The sequence below is a fragment of the Puma concolor genome, chromosome E1, assembly GCF_028749965.1.
Source record: "Puma concolor isolate L17-30 chromosome E1, mPumCon1.1.hap2, whole genome shotgun sequence".
NCBI lineage: Eukaryota > Metazoa > Chordata > Mammalia > Carnivora > Felidae > Puma > Puma concolor.
In genome coordinates this window covers 44,927,856-44,947,341 of record NC_141680.1, presented here as the reverse complement: position 1 = coordinate 44,947,341, position 19,486 = coordinate 44,927,856, and the positions used below count along the sequence as shown (strand labels likewise).

At 56.8% G+C, this 19,486-nt stretch overlaps 1 protein-coding gene across 4 annotated transcripts in view; it reads left to right on the top strand.

Moving 5' to 3' along the window:
• Positions 1–11,834, top strand: part of ARHGAP27 (Rho GTPase activating protein 27) — a 32,309-nt gene extending 20,475 nt beyond the window's left edge. For 3 of the 4 annotated variants that reach the window (XM_086685495.1, XM_086685498.1, XM_086685497.1), the window contains 15 exons: positions 2,465–2,869; positions 3,192–3,374; positions 3,611–3,691; positions 3,764–3,847; positions 4,198–4,265; positions 4,702–4,792; positions 5,258–5,362; positions 7,691–7,789; positions 8,696–8,801; positions 8,937–9,044; positions 9,118–9,216; positions 9,379–9,456; positions 9,567–9,701; positions 9,848–9,953; positions 10,074–11,834. In XM_086685495.1, the coding sequence (XP_086541621.1) occupies positions 2,465–2,869; positions 3,192–3,374; positions 3,611–3,691; positions 3,764–3,847; positions 4,198–4,265; positions 4,702–4,792; positions 5,258–5,362; positions 7,691–7,789; positions 8,696–8,801; positions 8,937–9,044; positions 9,118–9,216; positions 9,379–9,456; positions 9,567–9,701; positions 9,848–9,953; positions 10,074–10,251 (1,926 nt within the window). In that variant the 3' untranslated portion in view covers positions 10,252–11,834. The remainder of the gene's footprint in view (positions 1–2,464; positions 2,870–3,191; positions 3,375–3,610; positions 3,692–3,763; positions 3,848–4,197; positions 4,266–4,701; positions 4,793–5,257; positions 5,363–7,690; positions 7,790–8,695; positions 8,802–8,936; positions 9,045–9,117; positions 9,217–9,378; positions 9,457–9,566; positions 9,702–9,847; positions 9,954–10,073) is intronic. The other variant, XM_086685496.1, reaches the window with a different exon arrangement.
• Positions 11,835–19,486: the final 7,652 nt, after the last annotated feature.

The window sequence follows — 19,486 nt, the reverse complement described above, 5'->3', positions numbered from 1 at the left end:
TAACTCCCGTCTCTTCTGTAGTGTCGGATATGTGTGTTTGTTGTCTGCTGTGAAATGTAGCATGGAATTGACCCGGGTACTCTAGCAGTAAGTATCCTTGGTGGATCGGCTGTGTGCTTCAGGGCAGCGGGCTGCCTGCTAGAGGGTGACTGAGGAGGGCTACATCATCCTGGATCCTGCTCTCAAAAACCTCCTGCCTTTTGGGGTCAGAGGAGGTAGGCAGACGGGTGGACGATGAACTGGCCAGCAGAGCAGAACGCCACCAGGCCGTAAATGGAGCCCGGCTCTCCAGGATGTTTGGAGCTGGGGACCAGCAGAGGAGCAGGATTTGGGTAGGCAGGGAATGTTCTAGGCTGGGGGACCGACTGGAGCGAAAGTACAGTGATAGGAAGATGCCTTTTGTGTGTGTGTGGGGAGGGTCAGTGGGCGGGTGTGGGTGGAATCCAGGTTGCCCAGGAGGGCTGCAGTGGGCACAGCGAAAGGAGAAGTGGGGTGGAGGGTCCTGTCTCAGCCACACAAGGGCTTCTGGGGTGAGGGAGAGGAGTGAGAAACTGATATATCCAACTCTTCCTCCTCCCTCCGTGCCTGGGACCTGCCACCGGGTGCTCTCAGACTGCAACACTATCTCCTCGTTAGCAGTAATCATCCCTGACGTGCTGTGCATTTCACTCAGAACCCTGCTCGGCTCCCTCCCCACTCCCCGGCCATTTACCCGAGCTGCTCAATAGGGATTTGGGTCCGTTTGTCCACTGCTGCATTCCCAGTGCCTAGGACAGGGCCTGCACGGAACAGGTGAACCTTCGTGGGACAAATGAATGGATTTTTAGGCACCTACCTAAGGCCTGGGGAGAAGCCACCTTGACAGGACTTGCTTCCCCTCTTGGGGAGTTTACAGTTCAGTGAAGGCATCACAGCAACAGAGGAACTTCTGTGATTAGAAAAGGAGCGGGGGGTGGGGGGGCGGTGGGTGGGGGGGAGGTTATTATACAAAATTTTGAGAAAAGCTTAAAGAAGAAAAGAGAAAAGTTTAAAGAAACAAATAAAAACAAACCCAATCCCTATAATTACACTGCCCAGAGATAACCTCTGTTAGCATTTTGGAGGGTTTCTGAAAACACATAACTGGAACTATCTGCTGTTTACCGTGTCGAAATCTGCATTTCCCTCATAGCATTATATGTTCTTAGAAAACAGTATTAATCTCGTGCTACTCTGCAGCCTGGGGTTTGATAATGTGACTATCTCTCCGGTGGGCTGAGGGTGCTAGGCTGCGGTGGGCACACGAGAGGAAGCTCAGGAAGGGCCTTGAACCTGACACCTGAGCTGAGTCCTGAGTCCTCCAGGTGAGAAAGGGGCAGGGATGGGCCTAGGCAGGCTGTGATAAAAGACACAGGAGAGAGGGTGGGACCTCCGGCACTGCATGCTAGGGCTACTGGAGCGTAAAGTTCAAGGCAAAGGGCCAGGAATGGCAGGAAATCAGACGGAAGGCAGGCAGGTGGGACAGACTTTGCCCTGCAGGTGGCAGAGAGCGGTAAGGGTGTTAAGCATGCCCTGACTTACATTCTGTGTGAAGGGAGCTTCCAGCCCACCTCACTTTTCTTTGGAGGGGGAAGAGGGCCTCACCTTTCTTTGCTCCTCCTTCCTCCCTCCCATCTGGCTCTCCCCGCTCTTTCCCTTCTCTGCAATTGGTTCCGAGGACTGCAAAACCCACATTCAGGAAGTTCCAGTCTCAGATCCAGAGGCAGTACTGATTCCAGTCCCGGATCTTTCTGGGCCAGGAAGGAAGAAGGGGTGGGGGCTGTAGAATGCAGCAGGGCCCTGCCCCTGTGTGACCTGAATGGGAGAGGAGAAGGAATGGGTCTGAGGCCATGTCTCTATTCCTGCCCAACCGGTTGATTCACGCTCCCCTCCCCGCCCGGGTCTAGTGCACACTGAGCGCACAGCCGGGAGAACTCAGTTATCGATATTTTATTATTGTTAATAAATAATGTAACTGCCCTAGGCCTCTGGGACACCTCATACTTTACAATGCATACTTTACAATGCACTTTCAAGAATATTTCCTCATTCTTGGGGCGCCTGGGTGGCTCAGTCGGTTAAGCGGCCGACTTCGGCTCAGGTCATGATCTCAGGTTAGTGAGTTCGAGCCCCGCGTCGGACTCTGTGCTGACAGCTCGGAGCCTGGAGCCTGCTTCGGATTCTGTGTCTCCCCCTCTCTCTGTTCCTCCCCCGCTCATGATCTCTCTCCTTCAAAAATAAATAAAAACATTTAAAAAAAAAAGAATATTTCCTCATTCTCTCTTCACTACAATTTCCGGACCGGCAGCCGGCGGAACAGACGCGGCAGGGTGGGGAGGGGGTGTGCTCTGATTTGCCAAAGGTCACCCAGATGGCAAGTGGCCGAATCGGGACTGTCTGACTCCGGAGATGCCCTGAAGGTCACGTCCCCTCCCTCCTCCCACAGGTGGACGACCCCTCGGAGCCCGTGTACGCGAACGTAGAGCGGCAGCCTCCGGCCACTTCGCCCGGCGCCACCGCGGCCCCCCGCCCCCAGGCGTGGGAGACGCACACGGACGCGGGCACCGGGCGCCCCTACTACTACAACCCGGACACGGGCGTGACCACCTGGGAGTCGCCCTTCGAGGCCGCTGAGGGCGCCTCCAGCCCGGCCACCTCCCCGACCTCGGTGGGCAGCCGCGAGAGCCTCGAGACAGACTGGGGCCAGTACTGGGATGAGGAGAGCCGCAGGGTGTTCTTCTACAACCCGCTGACGGGCGAGGCCGTCTGGGAGGACGAGCCCGACGACGAGCCCGAGGACGACCTGGAGATGCAGCCGGGACTGAGCCCGCTCAGCCCCAGGGACCAGAGGGTGAGGGGGCGGAGCCTGGCCCGGGTGGGCGGGGTCTCTTTGGGCCTCTGCCCCCGCCCCTTGCTGCCCACAGCCCCCGAGAACGAGGGAGGGGGCGGGGCCTGGCCGGGGTGGGCGGGTGGCTTTAAGGGGCTTTAAGGGACCCCTGCATAAGGGAGGGGTCGGGGCCAGGGCGGAGTAGCTCTGAGGGTCTCAGACCCCACCTCCTGCTCCCCGCAGCCCCCAGACTGCTGGTGAGGGGACGTGGCCTGGCCTGAGGGGGCGGGGCCAGGGGTCTGTACTGGCTCTGAGGCCCTCTGACTCCGTTTTCTGTACCCTGCAGCCCCCTACCCCTGAGACGGACTACCCCGAGTCGCTGACCAGTTACCCCGAGGAGGACTATTCCCCCGTGGGCTCTTTCAGTGAGCCACGGTCCGCCTCTCCCTTGGCCACGCCCCCCGGCTGGTCTTGCCACGTGAGCCCCGAGGGGCAGACGGTCTACACCAACCACTTCACCCAGGAGCAGGTAGGGGCAGCGGGCAGATGGGCGCAGACAGCCCCTGGGTCACTTCTTCAGCTCTTCCTCACCAGGAGCTCCCCTTAACATCATGAACTGCAGCTCCTGAGCAAGCTCCAAGAACCGCCCCCCCCCCCCACCGTCTTCTGCACCTGACCCTCCGGACTCCTGGGGGCTATATTGGGAAACTTTTCCTCCCCTCCCATGAGCCGGGCTTGGAGCCTTGACCATCCCTCTCCCCACAGTGGATGAGGCTGGAGGACGAACGCGGGAAGCCCTACTTCTACAACCCAGATGATGACTCGGTTCAGTGGGAGCTGCCCCAGGTAACTAACTGGGAAAGCAAGAGTCCTGGGGAGAAGGGAGGGCATTATACCTGACACTGTCTTTCTCCCCAGGTTCCTGTCCCTGCCCCTCGAAGCATCTGCAAATCCAGCCAGAACAGTGAGACCGCAGCCCAGGCCAACCCCCCTGAGGAGAAGGTAAAGGAAAGAGCATGTAGGCCCTAGCAGAAGAAATCGGGGCTTCCTGGAGGTCGTGGGGCCTGGGGCGGGGTCGGGCATGTCACCTCCATAGGCCCCAGCACTAGCCTGAGCTGAATGAACCTGGATCTGGGTTATCCTGGGCCCAGGTTTGGGTGAGGTTGGGAGCCGGGAGGAAATCTCTCCTGCTGGGGTGGGAGCAGGCACCCCACCAGCAGCAGCAGCAGAAAGGGGTCAGTGATGACTCAGGCCCCGCCTGGAAGGAGTTGCCGGCTGTTGGGGAGACTAGCCCCTGCCTGCCCTGTGGCTCAGCCCCTTAACCCCCTCCTCTTTCCCCTTGTCTTTCTAAGATCAAGACCCTGGACAAGGCCGGTGTGCTGCATCGCACCAAGACGGTGGACAAAGGAAAGCGGCTCCGGTGAGAGCCTGTCTGCGTTCAGACTAGGGCAGGGCGGGCCTTAATTAAGATGACATTTACTGAGCACATTCCATATCGAGACTTTTATTTATTTTTTTTTTAAGTTTATTTATATAAGCAATCTCTACAGCAAATGTGGGGCTCGAACTCACAGCCCCGAGATGAAGAGTCAGTTCCATATGCCAGGCTCTTGTTAATCTTCATAGCAACTTTCTAAGAGGTCCCATGAGGACACACTGAGGCACTGAGAGATAGTGACTTCCCCAGGGTCCCTTGGCCACCACGTGTTAGAACTGGGAGTCCAGCCCTCACGGTTGGGTACCCCAAGCTGAGCTGTGTTCTTAAGCTCTGTGCCCCGCTCCTGTGGGTGGAAGGGGGCCTCAGCCCAGGGCCCAGTGCAAGCTTGGCTACCCCCCACTTCCCCACCCCCACCTAGGAAGAAGCACTGGAGCGCCTCCTGGACGGTGCTGGAGGGTGGCATCCTGACTTTCTTCAAGGACTCCAAGGCCTCAGCTGCAGGTGGCCTGGTAAGGCCCAGGCCCCGGGACAGGGACCATCCCATCTGCTTCTGATTCCTGCGGCTCTTTACCTGATCTGGCTTGTCTAAGGCTAGGTCTGAGACAGTGGAATATGAGTGCCAGCGGAGCTGGGCCTTGGCAGGGGGTGACGACAGCAGATTCAGCCCACGACAAGTGCTTCCAGCCACCCTGGGCATGGGGAGCAGTCCTTGAGGGTGGCCTCCCCAGCCTGGTGGGCAGGCAGACTGGGGACTGGGCACACCTGCTCCTGGGGATGAGAGCTGTGCTCCTTTCTCCTTTCCTCCTGGGTGAGCAGGTAGCAAAGGACCAGCCAGTCCAGGATCCCTAGGTTCTAGGAACCCCTGGGCCCGCTTTCCCTATCCTGTCCCTGGAGCCAGGAGCCCTGGCAGGCCTGTCTGAGCTGAGGGCTCCTGGTAACTGTGCTCCCCCCAATCCTTCTCCCCTCTCCCACAGAGGCAGCCTCCCAAGCTCTCCACGCCTGAGTACACAGTGGATCTGAGGGGGGCCTCTCTCTCTTGGGCCCCCAAAGACAAATCTAGCAGGAAGAATGTGCTGGAGGTGAGTGATAGGGGTTGGGAGAAGGAGAAGGGGCTTACTGATGGCTTGAGACCCTCATTAGGCAAGCCTCAAGAAGGGGGACCTGGGGAGAGTGGGACTGGAATTCTCAGGGCTCAAAGCCAAAGTTGCCCCCACCCCGGGCATCCGTCCACAGCGTTTCTGGCATCACGGATTCTGCAGTTCCCTCTCCAGGAACTGGGTTCAAGTTCTTGGCTCTAGAGGGTGTTGAGAAGCAGGGGTCTCTGTGGAATGAAACTCATGCCTAGAAAAGCGGCCCTCATCCCAGACAGGAGATTCCCTGTCCCCCACTACTCACTTAAACAGGCCGGGAACCTGCTCTGGCTGATCAGAGCCCAGCTTCCAGCTGAACTGGGTCCTCAGTGAATAAGCTGGGTCCCCAGTTTGCCAGGCTCCCCTAGCAGGAAGGCAGAGGCCACGTGGGGCCCAGGCAAGGACCCTTATGGTACCACACATTCCACTGCCCACATGTGGTCTTGCTTTGAAACTACCTTTACCCTCACCTCCGTCCCCAAAAGTTCTGAGGCAGCTCACAACAAGAACACGTGTGGTGAGCTGGTAAAATCCACTGAAAAGCCAGCACCAGCCACAACAAGTCAGAGGAAGGGGTCAGTGTGGAGAGGCATCAGGAGGCAGCTGATGTACAGGTGCTAGGTTGTTGCTAAAAAAAAAAAAGAAAAAATCAGTTACATAGTTCTTATTGATGAGGGAGGGGTCTTTCCCCAATTTTGAGGGAAATCAAAGCTCTTTCCTAACCCTTAGCTCTTTTTTTTTAATGTTTTATTTAATTTTCAAGAGAGAGAGAGTGGGGGAGAGGTGGGGGGGGGGGACAGAGGATCTGAAGTGGGCCCTGAGCTGACAGGGTGATAGCAGCAAGCCCGATGCAGGGCTCGAATCATGAACCGCGAGATCATGACCTGAGCTGAAGTTGGACGTGCAAGTGACTGAGCTGCCCAGGCGCCCCGGCTCTTTTTTTTTTTTTTTTTTTAATTTATTTATTTGGAGAGAGAGAGAGAGCGTGCACATGTGTGTGAGTGGGGAAGAGGCAGAGGGAAAGGGAGAGGGAGAGAGAGAATCACAGGCTCCGAGCTGTCAGCACAGAGCTCCGACGCGGGGCTCGAACTCACAAACTGTGAGATTGTGACCTGAGCAGAGATCAAGAGTCAGACACTTAACCAACTGAGCCACCCAGGCGCTCCCCCTAACCCTTAGCTCCCGAAGCAATTTTTAGTGTGGAGCTCCATTCTAGTTTAGCTGCTTCAGGTAACATGAGAAAAGCCACGAGCATAACCTCACCATTCAGCTCAGAAAATGCAGTTCTGCAAGGCACTTGAGTATGTAGTCTTCACCAAGCTTCGTGCAGTTCTAGAACCAGTATTATCCACAGAGCAGGCTTGGAAAACCAGTTTGATCTCATGAGCTACTCTGCTCAGTCAGTCCGTCTGGAGCCTTCTCCAGGCTTAGCAGCGTCAAGTGCTGTGACCAATTAGCAATGTCTGTCACGGGTGCCAGACCGGAGAACATCACTTTGCTGTGCATGTCCCTTCCCTGACCTAAAGGGATGTCCTTCAACCAGTGCTCTATAAATGTCATCCCTCTGACTTGGCTTTTGATGAAAGCTTCTGAATAAATGTTTCTGAGCTGTCTTTTCTGGCAAGAACTGGAAGGCAGATGGTACTTGTGGAAGTTATTCAAGCTGTTGGAAAGGCTGACAGTCTTGAACGGAAGCGGAGGAGCCCCCTGCTTCTGCTTCTTGGCCGCAGGTGGCCATCCTCCCTCCATTCAGGGGTGGCCTGCAGGCTCCTCTAGGATTTTTCTCAAGAGACAGCCCCAGATTCTATATCATGGCCAAGGTAGTTGGGCCCGGCAAATTTTCACAGCCAGTCTTCCTTGTCACTCCAGAGCCACAGGAAACTTCAGTAATAGTCCTCCAAAAACAGCTAGTTTGGGGCAGCTCAGCTTGCCTGTGCATTCAACAGGATGAACGTTTTGTGAAATCTGTTGCTACGTATACGTACAATATAGCCTTTCCTTCCGTATGAAACTTTCAGATATGAATGGATGTTGTTTTGAGAGGCCCCTGGTCTGTCCATCTGTAACAGATATGCTGTCACTTACTGCATAAGGCATTCCAAAGTGGAATGCCTCGGCCCCCAGGGTGAGGCCCTTGCTCTATTATGCCTTCAGTTCCTGGGGACAAGGACAGATCATCTCCACCATTTCTCTGCCCCTCCCCCTCCCCCTGCTAAGGCCTTGCTCCGGGGTAGACCCAGGGAACCAGAGATGACTGAGTGACTTGTGTCTCTCCAGCTACGGAGCCGAGATGGCTCAGAGTACCTGATCCAGCACGACTCAGAGGCCATTATCAGCACCTGGCACAAGGCCATCGGCGAGGGCATCCAGGAGCTGGTAAGCAGAGCCGGGGGGCCTCTGGGGCTGGTGGGTCGGCCATTACACAGAGCAGCTGGGCCCACTGTGGGTCGGGCATCTGAGGATAAATGTCCCTCCCTACAGATGGGCCGCCGAAGAAATAGTCTCTCATAAGTAGGCAAATCCAGCCTGTGGGGTTGCAGGGGTTGGCCCTGCAGGAGGGTTCTCCTAGGGGTGGAGACACAGCCTAGAGGAATGTCCTGTTTCAAGGGAGGCTGGAAGAAAAGTAAGTATCCAAGAAAGAGCCTCTGTACTAGAACAACAGGCTAAAACCACAAGATAAAATTTTAAGCTATTAAAATTTTAAAGTTAAAGAAGAGTCGACTATTTTTTTAGGTTCAAAAAATTAATTACGTAGAGTTAGGACAGACCTCCTCTGACAGCTATTCACCTGGGAACAACCTGGGGCCTTTCGACCCTCGTTTCCCTAGGAGCCAGCAGGGGGGTACAGAATTTGGCTGTATTACTAGAGGTAGGAATCCAGATCTAGGGCGGTGATGCTAGTGCAGTTGTGGGCAGTGTGGAGGCCTCAGCTGGAACTGCAAATTCAGAACCAGGAGCCACATAGTGAGGAATGCTAACCTAGTGGAGTGTGCACAGAGGAGCTAGGAAAATATGGGAAAGGGGGACCAGGATAAGAAAGAGTGGGAGAGAACAGGATAACTGTCTCCAACAGCTGAAGGGCTTCCAAGCAGCCAAGGGAGGTGAAGTTTCTGAGATTCCCCTGGTGGAAGGAGGTCAGGGGAGGTTAACTGGGGAAGGGAACAGTGCACTCTGCCTGGGAGTCACCAGAGCCGCTGGGAGGGGCGTCGGGGTCCCCGCCCCAGCCCAGATGGACCTCCAGCTGGCACCGGGCTCTGCCAATCTGAGGCCCCGTGATTCCAGTCCGCAGACCTGCCCCCGGAGGAGGAAAGCGAGAGCAGCAACGCGGACTTCGGGTCCAGGGAGCGCCTGGGAAGCTGGCTGGAGGGTGAGGCGCGGCCCACTGCAGGTGCGCGGTGGGGGGGGGGGGGGGGGGGGGGGCGGAGGGCGTCTCCTGGGGGCGGGGATGGGGTGGAACAGGGGACGACTCACCCGGCCAGTCCCGGCGCCACCGAGCGACTCGGCCCCGCATGCCCGTGCCCAGGCGCAGCCACCGCGGAGAGCGACCTGAGCAAGGTCCGGCACAAGCTCCGCAAGTTCCTGCTGAGGCGGCCCACGCTGCAGTCGCTGCGGGAGAAGGGCTACATCAAAGGTACGGGAGGAAGCCGGCGAGCGCGGCGCGGGCGGCTGGGGGACCGGGCAGCGCTGACGGGCCTCTCCCCCAGACCAGGTGTTCGGCTGCGCGCTGGCCGCGCTGTGTGAACGCGAGAGGAGCTCGGTGCCGCGCTTCGTACAGCAGTGCATCCGCACCGTCGAGGCCCGGGGTACGCGCGGCGCCCGGAGGCCTCCCTCCGGGGCCGCTTGGCGGAGAGCCCTGGGCGGGCGCAGGGCGGCGGAGGGAGAACGGGAGCCCCTGGGTAGGAGCCATAGCGGGAGCTTTAGACCCATCCCACCAAACCCGAGGTCAGCGCCTCCGTCTGCCCCAGGGCTGGACATCGACGGCCTGTACCGCATCAGTGGAAACCTGGCCACCATCCAGAAGCTGCGCTATAAGGTGGACCACGGTGAGGCCCGTCCTCTGTCCCCGACCCCAGGGCCTGAAGGAGCAAAGGGGTGCTAACCGCCTCTTCCTCCCCCCCCCCCCAACCTTCCTTTCCCCATCGCCGTGTGGCAGATGAGCGCCTGGACCTGGAGGACGGGCGCTGGGAGGACGTCCACGTGATCACCGGCGCCCTGAAGCTCTTCTTTCGAGAGCTGCCGGAGCCCCTCTTTCCCTTCTCGCACTTCCGCCAGTTCATCGAGGCCATCAGTGAGCGCCTGGGGGAGGTGGGGGGGACGGGGTGGGGGTGGGGCCGGCCTGCCTCGGGCACCCCCTTGGCTGGACCCCGCCCCCACTCTCCCCACTGGGACTCAGCCCCTCCGTTCCCCTGGCCGAGCCGACCCTCCCTTCCCTAGAGCTGCCGGACCAGGCCCAGCGCGGCCGCCGTGTGCGGGACCTGGTGCGCTCGCTGCCCGCCCCCAACCACGACACGCTGCGGCTGCTCTTCCAGCACCTGTGCCGGTGAGCCGGACAGCCGCGCGGGAAAGGGGAGGCAGGTGCTGGCGGACCCCCCCCCCCCCGCGCCCCCTCCAGCTCTGGGCCCTGATGGCCTCCGTCCCCACCCCACTCCCCCCCCTGCAGGGTGATCGAGCACGGCGATCAGAACCGCATGTCCGTGCAGAGCGTGGCCATAGTGTTCGGGCCCACGCTGCTGCGGCCAGAGACTGAGGAAACCAGCATGCCCATGACCATGGTGTTCCAGAGTCAGGTGGTGGAGCTCATCCTGCAGCGGTGTTCAGACATCTTCCAGCCGCACTGACAGCCGACCACCCTCACCCCCGACGCTGGCGCTGCGGACCTGGGACTGGGGACCGCGACAGTGGTCCCACCATAGAAGCTGGACGGTTGGAGGCCGCTTGGCCAAACTCTTATCTGTGACACCCGCCGCCTCCCATCGGTCCGCAGGCGGATGTGAAATCTGCGCCGCTGGGTGCAGTATGGTGACCCCTGGTGGGCAGTTTGCAAAATGTGATTCCCCCCCGCACCCCACCCCCCTCACCCACCGCCCTGGCCTGTCTTGTTTGGGGCTTCATTGGGTTTGGTTCTTTATTACATAGACACCTACTGTGTGTGTGTGTGTGTGTGTGTGTGTGTGTGTGTGTGAGAGAGAGAGAGAGAGAGAGAGACAGAGAGACAGAGAGAGAGACAGAGAATTGTGGGGGTGAGTTTGATTTCCCAGATGGGCCATGCCCCAGGGGAGGACTTGGGGTGAGGGGCTTCTCAGCTTTTTCAGGCCTGCACCTGGTCAGGGCTTCAAGGACGCCCTCCCTGTGGGGCCCCGGCCCTGTGTGGGTCATGAAGCAGCAACATACACCTTCCTTCCTTCCCTGCTGCCCTGCCTTGCCTCAGGCGCAGCTCCTGCCTGACTCTCAGTGGCTGACTGTGGGCCATTCATCTGCTTCCCTGATCCAGGCCTCTGCCCTCCCTGATCCACTCGTGTTCTGAGCAAGGGTTCTCCATATTCGCTAAGCGCATACCCTGAGCTGGCCACCTGCCATGCACCGTTTCCACACACAGTCCCGTTGTACAAATGAAGAAACCGAGGCAGAGGCAAAGTGACTTGTTCAGGGTCCCGTGGGGGTGATGGGTCGGACTGCCCAGCTCAGGCTCCTCTCGTAGCACAGCACAGCCTCCCAGGAGGCCCTTTCCTCCAAGCTATCCCTCTCCTCCAAACCCCATCGTGGGCTTACGGGGAAAGCAAAAGAAATGAAGGTAGGTTCTGTCTGGGCCTTGGGAGACCCTCAGGGCAGAGGGGAAATCCGCCCCAGCTGGGGGAGGGGGAATTAGCACTGGCAAGGGGTCCCCAGCCCCTCTCAGCGCCCTGGCCGCCCGGCACGCCTGCCTGGCGCCCACCTGGTCCTAAAGAGCTGGGAGAGGCCTGCAGGGTTGGGGGAAGGGGGGTACAGCCTCTGGAAAGGGAGCGTGAGCCCCAGGGGCAGCAATGCCCTCTCCCTCCTCATACACAAACCACCTCAGTTTGTGGGTCTCGCCCCACCCTCCACCCCCCTCCCCAGCTACGGTTCATTTCTTCGACAAACAATAGGAACTGATATTTATTGACATTTGCACCACGCCAAGCATTTCACCCGGATCGTCTCAGTTTCTCACAGCCAATATTTATTGTCTGCTCCTCCGCGCCGGGCACTGTGCGCTGGGGTGGGGGGTGCCACCCATGCCACCGCTCTGGTGGAGCACCTGGCCCGGTGGCCGACCCGAGCCCACCTCACATGCCAGCAGGGCCGGGAAAAGAGTACAAACGGAGGCCTCACCCCATGCATCGAAATATTGTAAAGTTACAAATCAAGATATAACTGTTAAATAAAAATATGTTCTATTCTCCTACTTTGGTAAATACACGTTCGTAATGACCTAATGACCAGGTTCCAATGTAAACTTCTGTGACTCTTCTGAGTTCTGTGCCCAGGTGTGTTGGCACGAGAAGAGCTGGCTCCTGCTGTCCTGTGGCCACCCGCATGGTCCACCCTTAAGGGAATGGGCCTGGGGCCACTCGGGCAGGGAATTCTGGGGTCTTGCATATCGGGAGCAGGGTCCAATGGGAAGGGCCTGGGCTCCAAGGGGTCCCACAGATTCCTCATCCTGTGGGGAGACAGAAAGGGGGTCAAGAGTAGAACCTTCTAAAGAGGAGGATCCACAGCCGGGCAAGGATTCCTCTCACCCAGGCCTAATGACAGAACTAAACAGAGGTTAAACAACTGATTACGTGGTTACATTATTGTGTACAAAAGCTAAGAAAAAACGCAGGGTGCCCTAAAGGCGTGTCACTCGGGAGTGGCTGTCCCTCAGGAGCCCGAGATGCTTCTGCAGAAGCCCCATTTGAGCTAAGCACTAAAGAATCAAGAGACGTCAACAAGATGAGGACTTAAGGGAAGGGTGTCCAGCCAGAGGAACAGCATGTGCAAAGGCTCTGAGGCAAGAAGGCTTGTGGAGAGAACAAAATCTGAAAAGACGGGGTGCCTGGGTGGCTCAGTCAGTTAAGCGTCTTGACTTCAGCTCAGGTCAGAATCTCCCGGTTGGTGGGTTTGAGCCCCACGTCAGGCTCTGTGCTGACAGCACGGATCCTACTTGGGATTCTCTCTCTCTCCCTTTCTCTCTGCCCCCCCCCAAATAAATAAACTTTTAAAAAATCTGAAAAGACCATTGTGACTAGAGCCCATACAACCAGTGAGCATGTTTGAGAGGTGACGCAGGAAAGGCAGGCAGGAGACAGGGTGTGCCTGTGAACGGGGCAGGGGTGGGGGGGGGTGGGGAAGGGGCTGTGGCAGGAGGACCCTTGGGCAGGGAGGTCTTGGAAAGCATCCGCTCCCCTGACCGTCCTCACCCCACCCCAGGCTCCTGACCCTGTCGACGCCTTGGTGAGCAGACAAGGTAGCAGCAGGCAGAGAATTTCCAGAATCAGTCACCGGGAGGAGCTTCAGAAATTACCCACTGCCAATGAGGAACCTCCTAGAGAGACGATGTCCTAACTCACCTGAGGTCACATGGCAGCTTGGTGACAGAGCCCTGCCCGGAGCTTCAAGTGTGGGCTCCGCCATAAATCCTCAACACCCCGCACAGGGCACGGGAGCACGGCAGGTGCTCCCTGAATATATTTGGAACGAATTGGATTGTGTCTGGAGACACAAAGAAAGATACATAAAAATAGTAGCTGCCCTCTTGAAGCACCAGCTGGTTGGGAGACAGACCTAAAAATAAGGGACAGTAGCACCGCTGATAAGGGCTGTCACTGAGGGCTCTCTCCCCAGCCTGCACCCTCTGAGCAGATGCTCCAGATCCTGCTATAGCTGGGCATCTGCCCCCGAAGCTGCCCCAGAAAAAAACAGTGCCCGCCTGGTTGCCAAGCCCAGTGGACAATGCCCAGTCCTCATGCAAGTGGACACGTGAAGTGCCTGTTGTCCCCCCACGAAGCACACCGCTCCTCCGCCTGCCGCCTGTGGGTCTCTGCCCACCTGGAAACAGCGATGCCCCCTTGGCGGGGGGGGGGGGGGGTGCCGTCAGCCCATTGCTCTCTCCCCTCCACCCTCCCTAAGGGCCCTCATCCATTCCTTTCTGGGGACTCAGTCACCAGGCCCGCACGTGGGTCACCCAAAAATCTCTCACCAGCCTGGACCCCTCTCCCCTGAGTTCCAAGTGCAAACGGCCGCCCGCGCGGATGGCTCCCAGACACCCTGAGAGCCACCTGCCTGCAGCAAAACTCTGAAAGCAGCCCTTCTCCCTGCTTCTGGGCCTCGCCCTCCACTTACCAGTCCCCTTCCCCTCCCCGCTGGTCCTTGTCTTCTACCTCCTGACTGCCTCCTGTCCCCCTCCCCCTCAGTCTCTCATCCGGGTGACCCAGCCAATTGCCCTGCCTTCCTCCCCTTCACCTGCCTCTTCCTCCTCCTCCTCTCAGCTCCCCCGCCCCCCCAGCTCTCAGCACATGGGCTCCGGGCATTTGCAATTGTGCTTCCCCACTAGGCTGCTGGCCAGCATATCTTTATCCGTCCCCTCACGGCCACATAAATACCATTGGATGGACATTCCTTTTTTTTTTTTTTTTTAATATTTTATTTATTTTTGAGAGATAGAGCGAGAGAGCATGCGAGCGGAGGAAGGGCAGAGAGAGAGGGCAACGGAGGCTCCGAGGCAGGCTCTGCGCTGACAGCAGAGAGCCCGATTTGGGGGCTCTAACTCGAACGGCAAGACCATGACCTGAGCCGAAGTCTGGCGCTTAACCGACTGCGCCGCCCTGGGCGCCCCTACATTTCTTTATGCGTTCACTAATCGGTGAACATTTGGGTGGTTTCCACTTTGGGGCTATTGTGAATGATGCTGCTGTGAGCCCTCGTGTCCAAGGTTTTATGTGGACACGCCGTCTCAGCGTGGGCTGCCGTAACAAAATGCCACAGACTGGGTGGCCCGGACAACAGAAACTTTCTCACAGCTCTGGGGCTGGAAGTCTCCGATCAGGCTGCCTTCCTGGCTTGCAAGACGGCTGCCTTCTTGCCGTGTGCTCACGGGGCAGAGAAAGAGAGAGAGAGATCATCTCTTCCTTGTCTTACAGGGACACGAATCCCATCGTGGGGGCCCCCTGTCCTCCTGGGCCCTACCTCCAAGTATCACCACATTGGGAGTTAGGGCTTTGGCCTATGAATTGCAGGGGTGGGGGGTGGGGGTGGTGAACACAATCATTCAGACCAACCACGGACGTCTTAATTCCCTGGGGTACCCACCCAGGCGTGGACTTGCTGGGTCAGATGGTCACTCTACGTTTCACTTTTGGAGGAACCAAAACTACGGTTTTCTACGGTGGCTGAATCATTTTACACTCTCCCCAGCAACGTGTGAGGGTTTCTGTTCTCTCCCACCTTCCGCAACCACTGCCCCACAGACTCCTTCTCCTCAAACCTCTGGCCCTCCCCGCCTCCTCTCACTCTCGCTCTCCCTCTGGCTCTCTCGCTCTCGCTCTCTCTCCCTCTCCAGATGGCCTCACCTCTACCTCACAGAAATGATGGAAACCCTCAACATCCCACCAGCAAAGCTTACAGCTGGCTCACCGAATCCTCCCTCCCTCGCCTCCCGGCCCCCGGGTACCTCAGAGCAGACGTCACTCCAGGGCTCAGCTAACCTCCTCCCTTTTCCAGAAGGTAGCCACTATCACTGGCCACCTTTCTCTCCTCCTCATTGAACTGCTGTCTCAGGTGGGTCTCCCCAGGAAATGGAAAGAAGGAAGCTCACTGGGGAGCGGTCTCGGTCTCGGGAGCCACACCTGGTGGGGGAGGGGGTGGGGGATGAAGGCCACAGGATCAGACTGAGGGGAAACTGAGCTGGGATACAGGCCCCTCCCAGCCTCCGCCGACCCCGCGGGCAGCTCTGGAGCTGGGACAGCCTCAGCGTTGTCCCACGTTGTGGCAAGGGGGCCAGACCTTTATTAACCACCTCGTCGTCCAGTCGCTGGATGAGGCCCGTCTTGGGAGGGGGGAGGGGGGAAGGCCCATGAATTTAGGCAAAGAGACTCTTCAGCCCAAGGCATGTCCTAGAGAGCGGCTCAGACGGGACCTGTCAGCAGTCAACCCCGCCACCCCTGGGGAATTAGGCGCCCGGGGCATCCACTGCAACATCCAGCCAGCTCTTTCCTCCCTCCATTTGCTGCCTTTGTTCATGCTTTGACCCCCACACACCATCAGACTCCCGAATTTTCCCCCTAAACTTCCCAACGATCCCACCTCGATAACTGCTGGACGTTGGGGGTCCTCGTATCAGTCGTTCCCTTGGGAGCACCGATCTCTGCTGACCACCCTCTCCTTGGAAACATTCTCTTGCTCTTGGTTTGCACACCGCCACCTCCCCCTGGGCCTTCCCACTCCGGCCACAGCACTCCTTCCCTTCCGCCCAGCTGGAAAGGTCAGCGTCCTCGGACCCAGCGCCTCCTCTCCCTCTGTACTCGCTCCCTGAGTGACGCGACCCACACCCACGACATCAGTGCCTCGCTCATCCATAGCCCCAGGCCCGACTGCTCCCAGAAGCTCCAGACCCCTGTGTCTCCCTAACAACCTGACATCTGCCTGCGCCCGTCCTCAGACTAGGTTCATGACCTTCCCCAAACCCAGCCCTCGCCCAGTGAAATGGCTGCATGACCCTCCAAGCTGGGCAAGTCAGAAACCTGGGGGTATGGCCTTCTCGCTCTTTCTCCCCCTCTCTCCACCCTCCACACCTGATCTATATCCCCGTTTTGTCAGTTCTACCTCTCACATCCACCCACTTCTCTCCAACGAGAGTCCCACCTAGTCTCAGGGGCTCACATCTCCTGCCTGGACCACTGCAGCAGCCTCCTAGCAACGCCCTCCCCCTTCCCACATCCTCTTTCCCCCACCCCACCCACGCTCACTTAAAATGACAAACCTGAGGAGCGCCAGGGTGGCTCAGTCAGTTAAGCGTCCGACTTCAGCTCAGGTCATGATCTCAAGGTTCATGGGTTCGGGCCCCGTGTTGGGCTCTGTGCTGACAGCTCAGAGCCTGGAGCCCGCTTCAGATTCTGTGTCTCCCTCTCTCTCTGCCCCTCCCCTGCTCACACTGTGTGTGTGTCTCTCTCTCAAATATAAGTGAACATTAAAAAAAATTAAAATTAGGGGCGCCTGGGTGGCTCAGTTGGTTAAGCATCCGACTTCAACTCAGGTCACGATCTCGCAGTCCGTGAGTTTGAGCCCCGCGTCGGGCTCTGGGCTGATGGCTCGGAGCCTGGAGCCTGCTTCCGATTGTGTGTCTCCCTCTCTCTCTGCCCCTCCCCTGTTCATGCTCTGTCTCTCTCTGTCTCAAAAATAAATAAACGTTAAAAAAAAATTAAAATTACACACCTAATAGGGGCGCCTGGATGGCTCAGTTGGTTAAGCACCCGCTCTTGACCGCGGCTCAGGTCATGGTCTCATGATTCGTGGGATCGAGCCCTGCGTGGGGGCTCTGCACCGAAAGTGTGGAGCCTGCTTGGGATACTCTCTCTCCCTCTCTCTCTCTGCCCCTTCCCTGCTTGCTCTCTCTCAAAATAAATAAATAAACTTAAAAAAAATAACAACCTGATTAACCTAATGATATCATCATCTTGCTTGAAAATGTTTCTGCTCATTTTAGGAAAAGACCACAAACTTTAACGTGGCCTCCAGGGCTCTGCCTGGTTTGTCCCCTGCGGGGTCCTTAGCTTCTCCTCGTGGGGCAGTATAGCTCAGTGGTTCAGAGCACGGGTTCTGGATTTGTCTGGAATCCCCTTTGTCTGGATTCAAACCTAAGCTCCACAATACCCCTGCTAGATGCTTCTGAGTAATTGACTCATCCCTCTGTGTCTTCGCATCTGGAAAATGGGGATGCTGATAGCAGTACCAATCTCCTAGGGTAATTGTGAAGATTATGTGAGATACTACTTTTGACGTTCTGAGAACAGAGTCTGGCCAGAGTAAACACTCAGTAAAAAACTTGCTGGGCCTGTGCCTTACTTGCTTTCCTGGTTTCTGCACTACAACTACACCTTTCCCAAAGGTTTCATGAGCTTTCCTGCCCCAGGGCCTTTGCATGTGCTGTACCCTCTCTTCAGTTCTCTTTTCCCCTTTGCCTTCGTCATCTTTTTGCATTCTGCTCAGGTAACCTTTCCTTAGGCATCTCCTCCTAATACCCAGCTAGGTCAGCTTTCTTTGTTATACGTCGAGACCCACGTGTTCATCTTATCTCAGCTTGTCATTTTATGATACATACCATGATTATTTATTGCTGTCTGCCCTCTGTGGTCCTATAAACCTCAGTATCATCTTTGTATGCTCACCTTTGTAAGCCTAGCCCCAGCAGAGTGCCTGGGACGTGACAGGTATTCAATAAATACTTGATGAGGCAATACATGAAAAAGCAGACAGCCAGAGTTCAAATCCCAGCTCTGTCACTTTCTATCAAGTGATCTGAGGCCAGCGGTTCACCTCAGTGTGCTTATCTGTAAGGTTAGGACATTCATGCTCACCTCAGAGACTTCTTATGATTATAAAGTGAGATGGGTGCAATGTACATGGCCCAGAAGCTGGTACAGGAACATTCGGGAGGACTTGTTATCTTCTTCATTCCTCAGGCCTGAGAATAGTCCTGGGTCCTGGGGTAAGAGAGCCTCAGCAGCAGCCCGGGGGGGCCAGAGGCAGAAGTGTCCTGAGGTCCCTCCATGTGCAGCCAGAATACCAGGCGGGCAGGACGGCACAAGGGACTGTGACCCTTTTGTTTCCCAGAGCTCCAGAGCAGTGTTTTTTCATGACTTGAGCCTGAGTCCCAGCAGTGCTACGGGAAGGCTCCATCTGGGGGCCAGAGCATCAGAAGAAGAGCGCCCCCTTCAGGCCAGTACAGGAGGGGACCCATTGACAGAATCCGGTAGAATCAGGGCTGGGAGGTCCCGTGTCCCCTGCACCTTCCGAGAGGGGATATTCTTTTGCTGTCGCCAGCCTCCGAGGAGAGGTTGATTTATTCAAAGAGTTGAAAGACTTCCCTTCATGGACTCCATCCCCCACAGGCCACTGGGTTGCGCCCTGAGGAAATGGGCAGGTGGATGATAAGGCCAGGTGGGCTTTTTCTTCTTCTCATAAACTTTTTAGTTTCAAAGAATGATGACTCACAAGAAGTTACACAAATAGTACAGAGAGGTCCTGTGTGCCCATCACTTTGCTTCCCCCCCCCTCCCCCCCCCCACCCCCCGGTGGTGGCAACTTTGGTAACTGCAATGTGCTCTGAAAACCAGGAACGTGATCAGCACCATGGGACGAACTAGACTCACTCCATTTCCTCCTTTCTTATGTGCACTCCTTTTTCGTCTGTCTTTGTGTATAATCCCATGACATTTCTTATCACATGTATAGATTCGTATAACCGCCACCACAGTCAAGACACCGAATTGTTCCGGGGCGCCTGGGTAGCTCAGTCGGTTAAGCATCCGACTTCGGTTCAGGTCATGATCTCACCGTTTGTGGGTTCGAGCCCTGCATCAGGGTCTGCGTTGACCCTGCTTGGGATTGGAGCCTGCTTGGGATTCTCTCTCTGCCCTTCCCCTGCTTGCACTCTCTCTCTTTCTCAAAAATAAATTAATTAATTAAAAAAAAAAAAGATATCAGGGGCCCCTGGGTGGCTCAGTCAGTTGGGCGTCTGACTTCGGCTCAGGTCATGATCTCAGGGTTTGTGGGTTCGAGCCCCATGTCGGGCTCTGTGCTGACAGCTCAGAGCCTGGAGCCTGCTTTGGACTCTGTGTCTCCCTCTCTCTCTCTGCCCCTTGCCCACTCACACTGTCTCTCTCTCTCTCTCTCTCCCTCTCTCAAAAATAAACATTAAATAAATAAATTAATTAATTAATTAAAAGATACCGAATTGTTCCATCACCTTAAAAGAAATCCCTCATGCTGCCTCTTTACAGCCACACCCTGCCTCCCCTTCCCTCATGCCTGGCAACCTTGTCAGCTGTCCATCTCTCTAATTATGTCATTTCGAGAAAG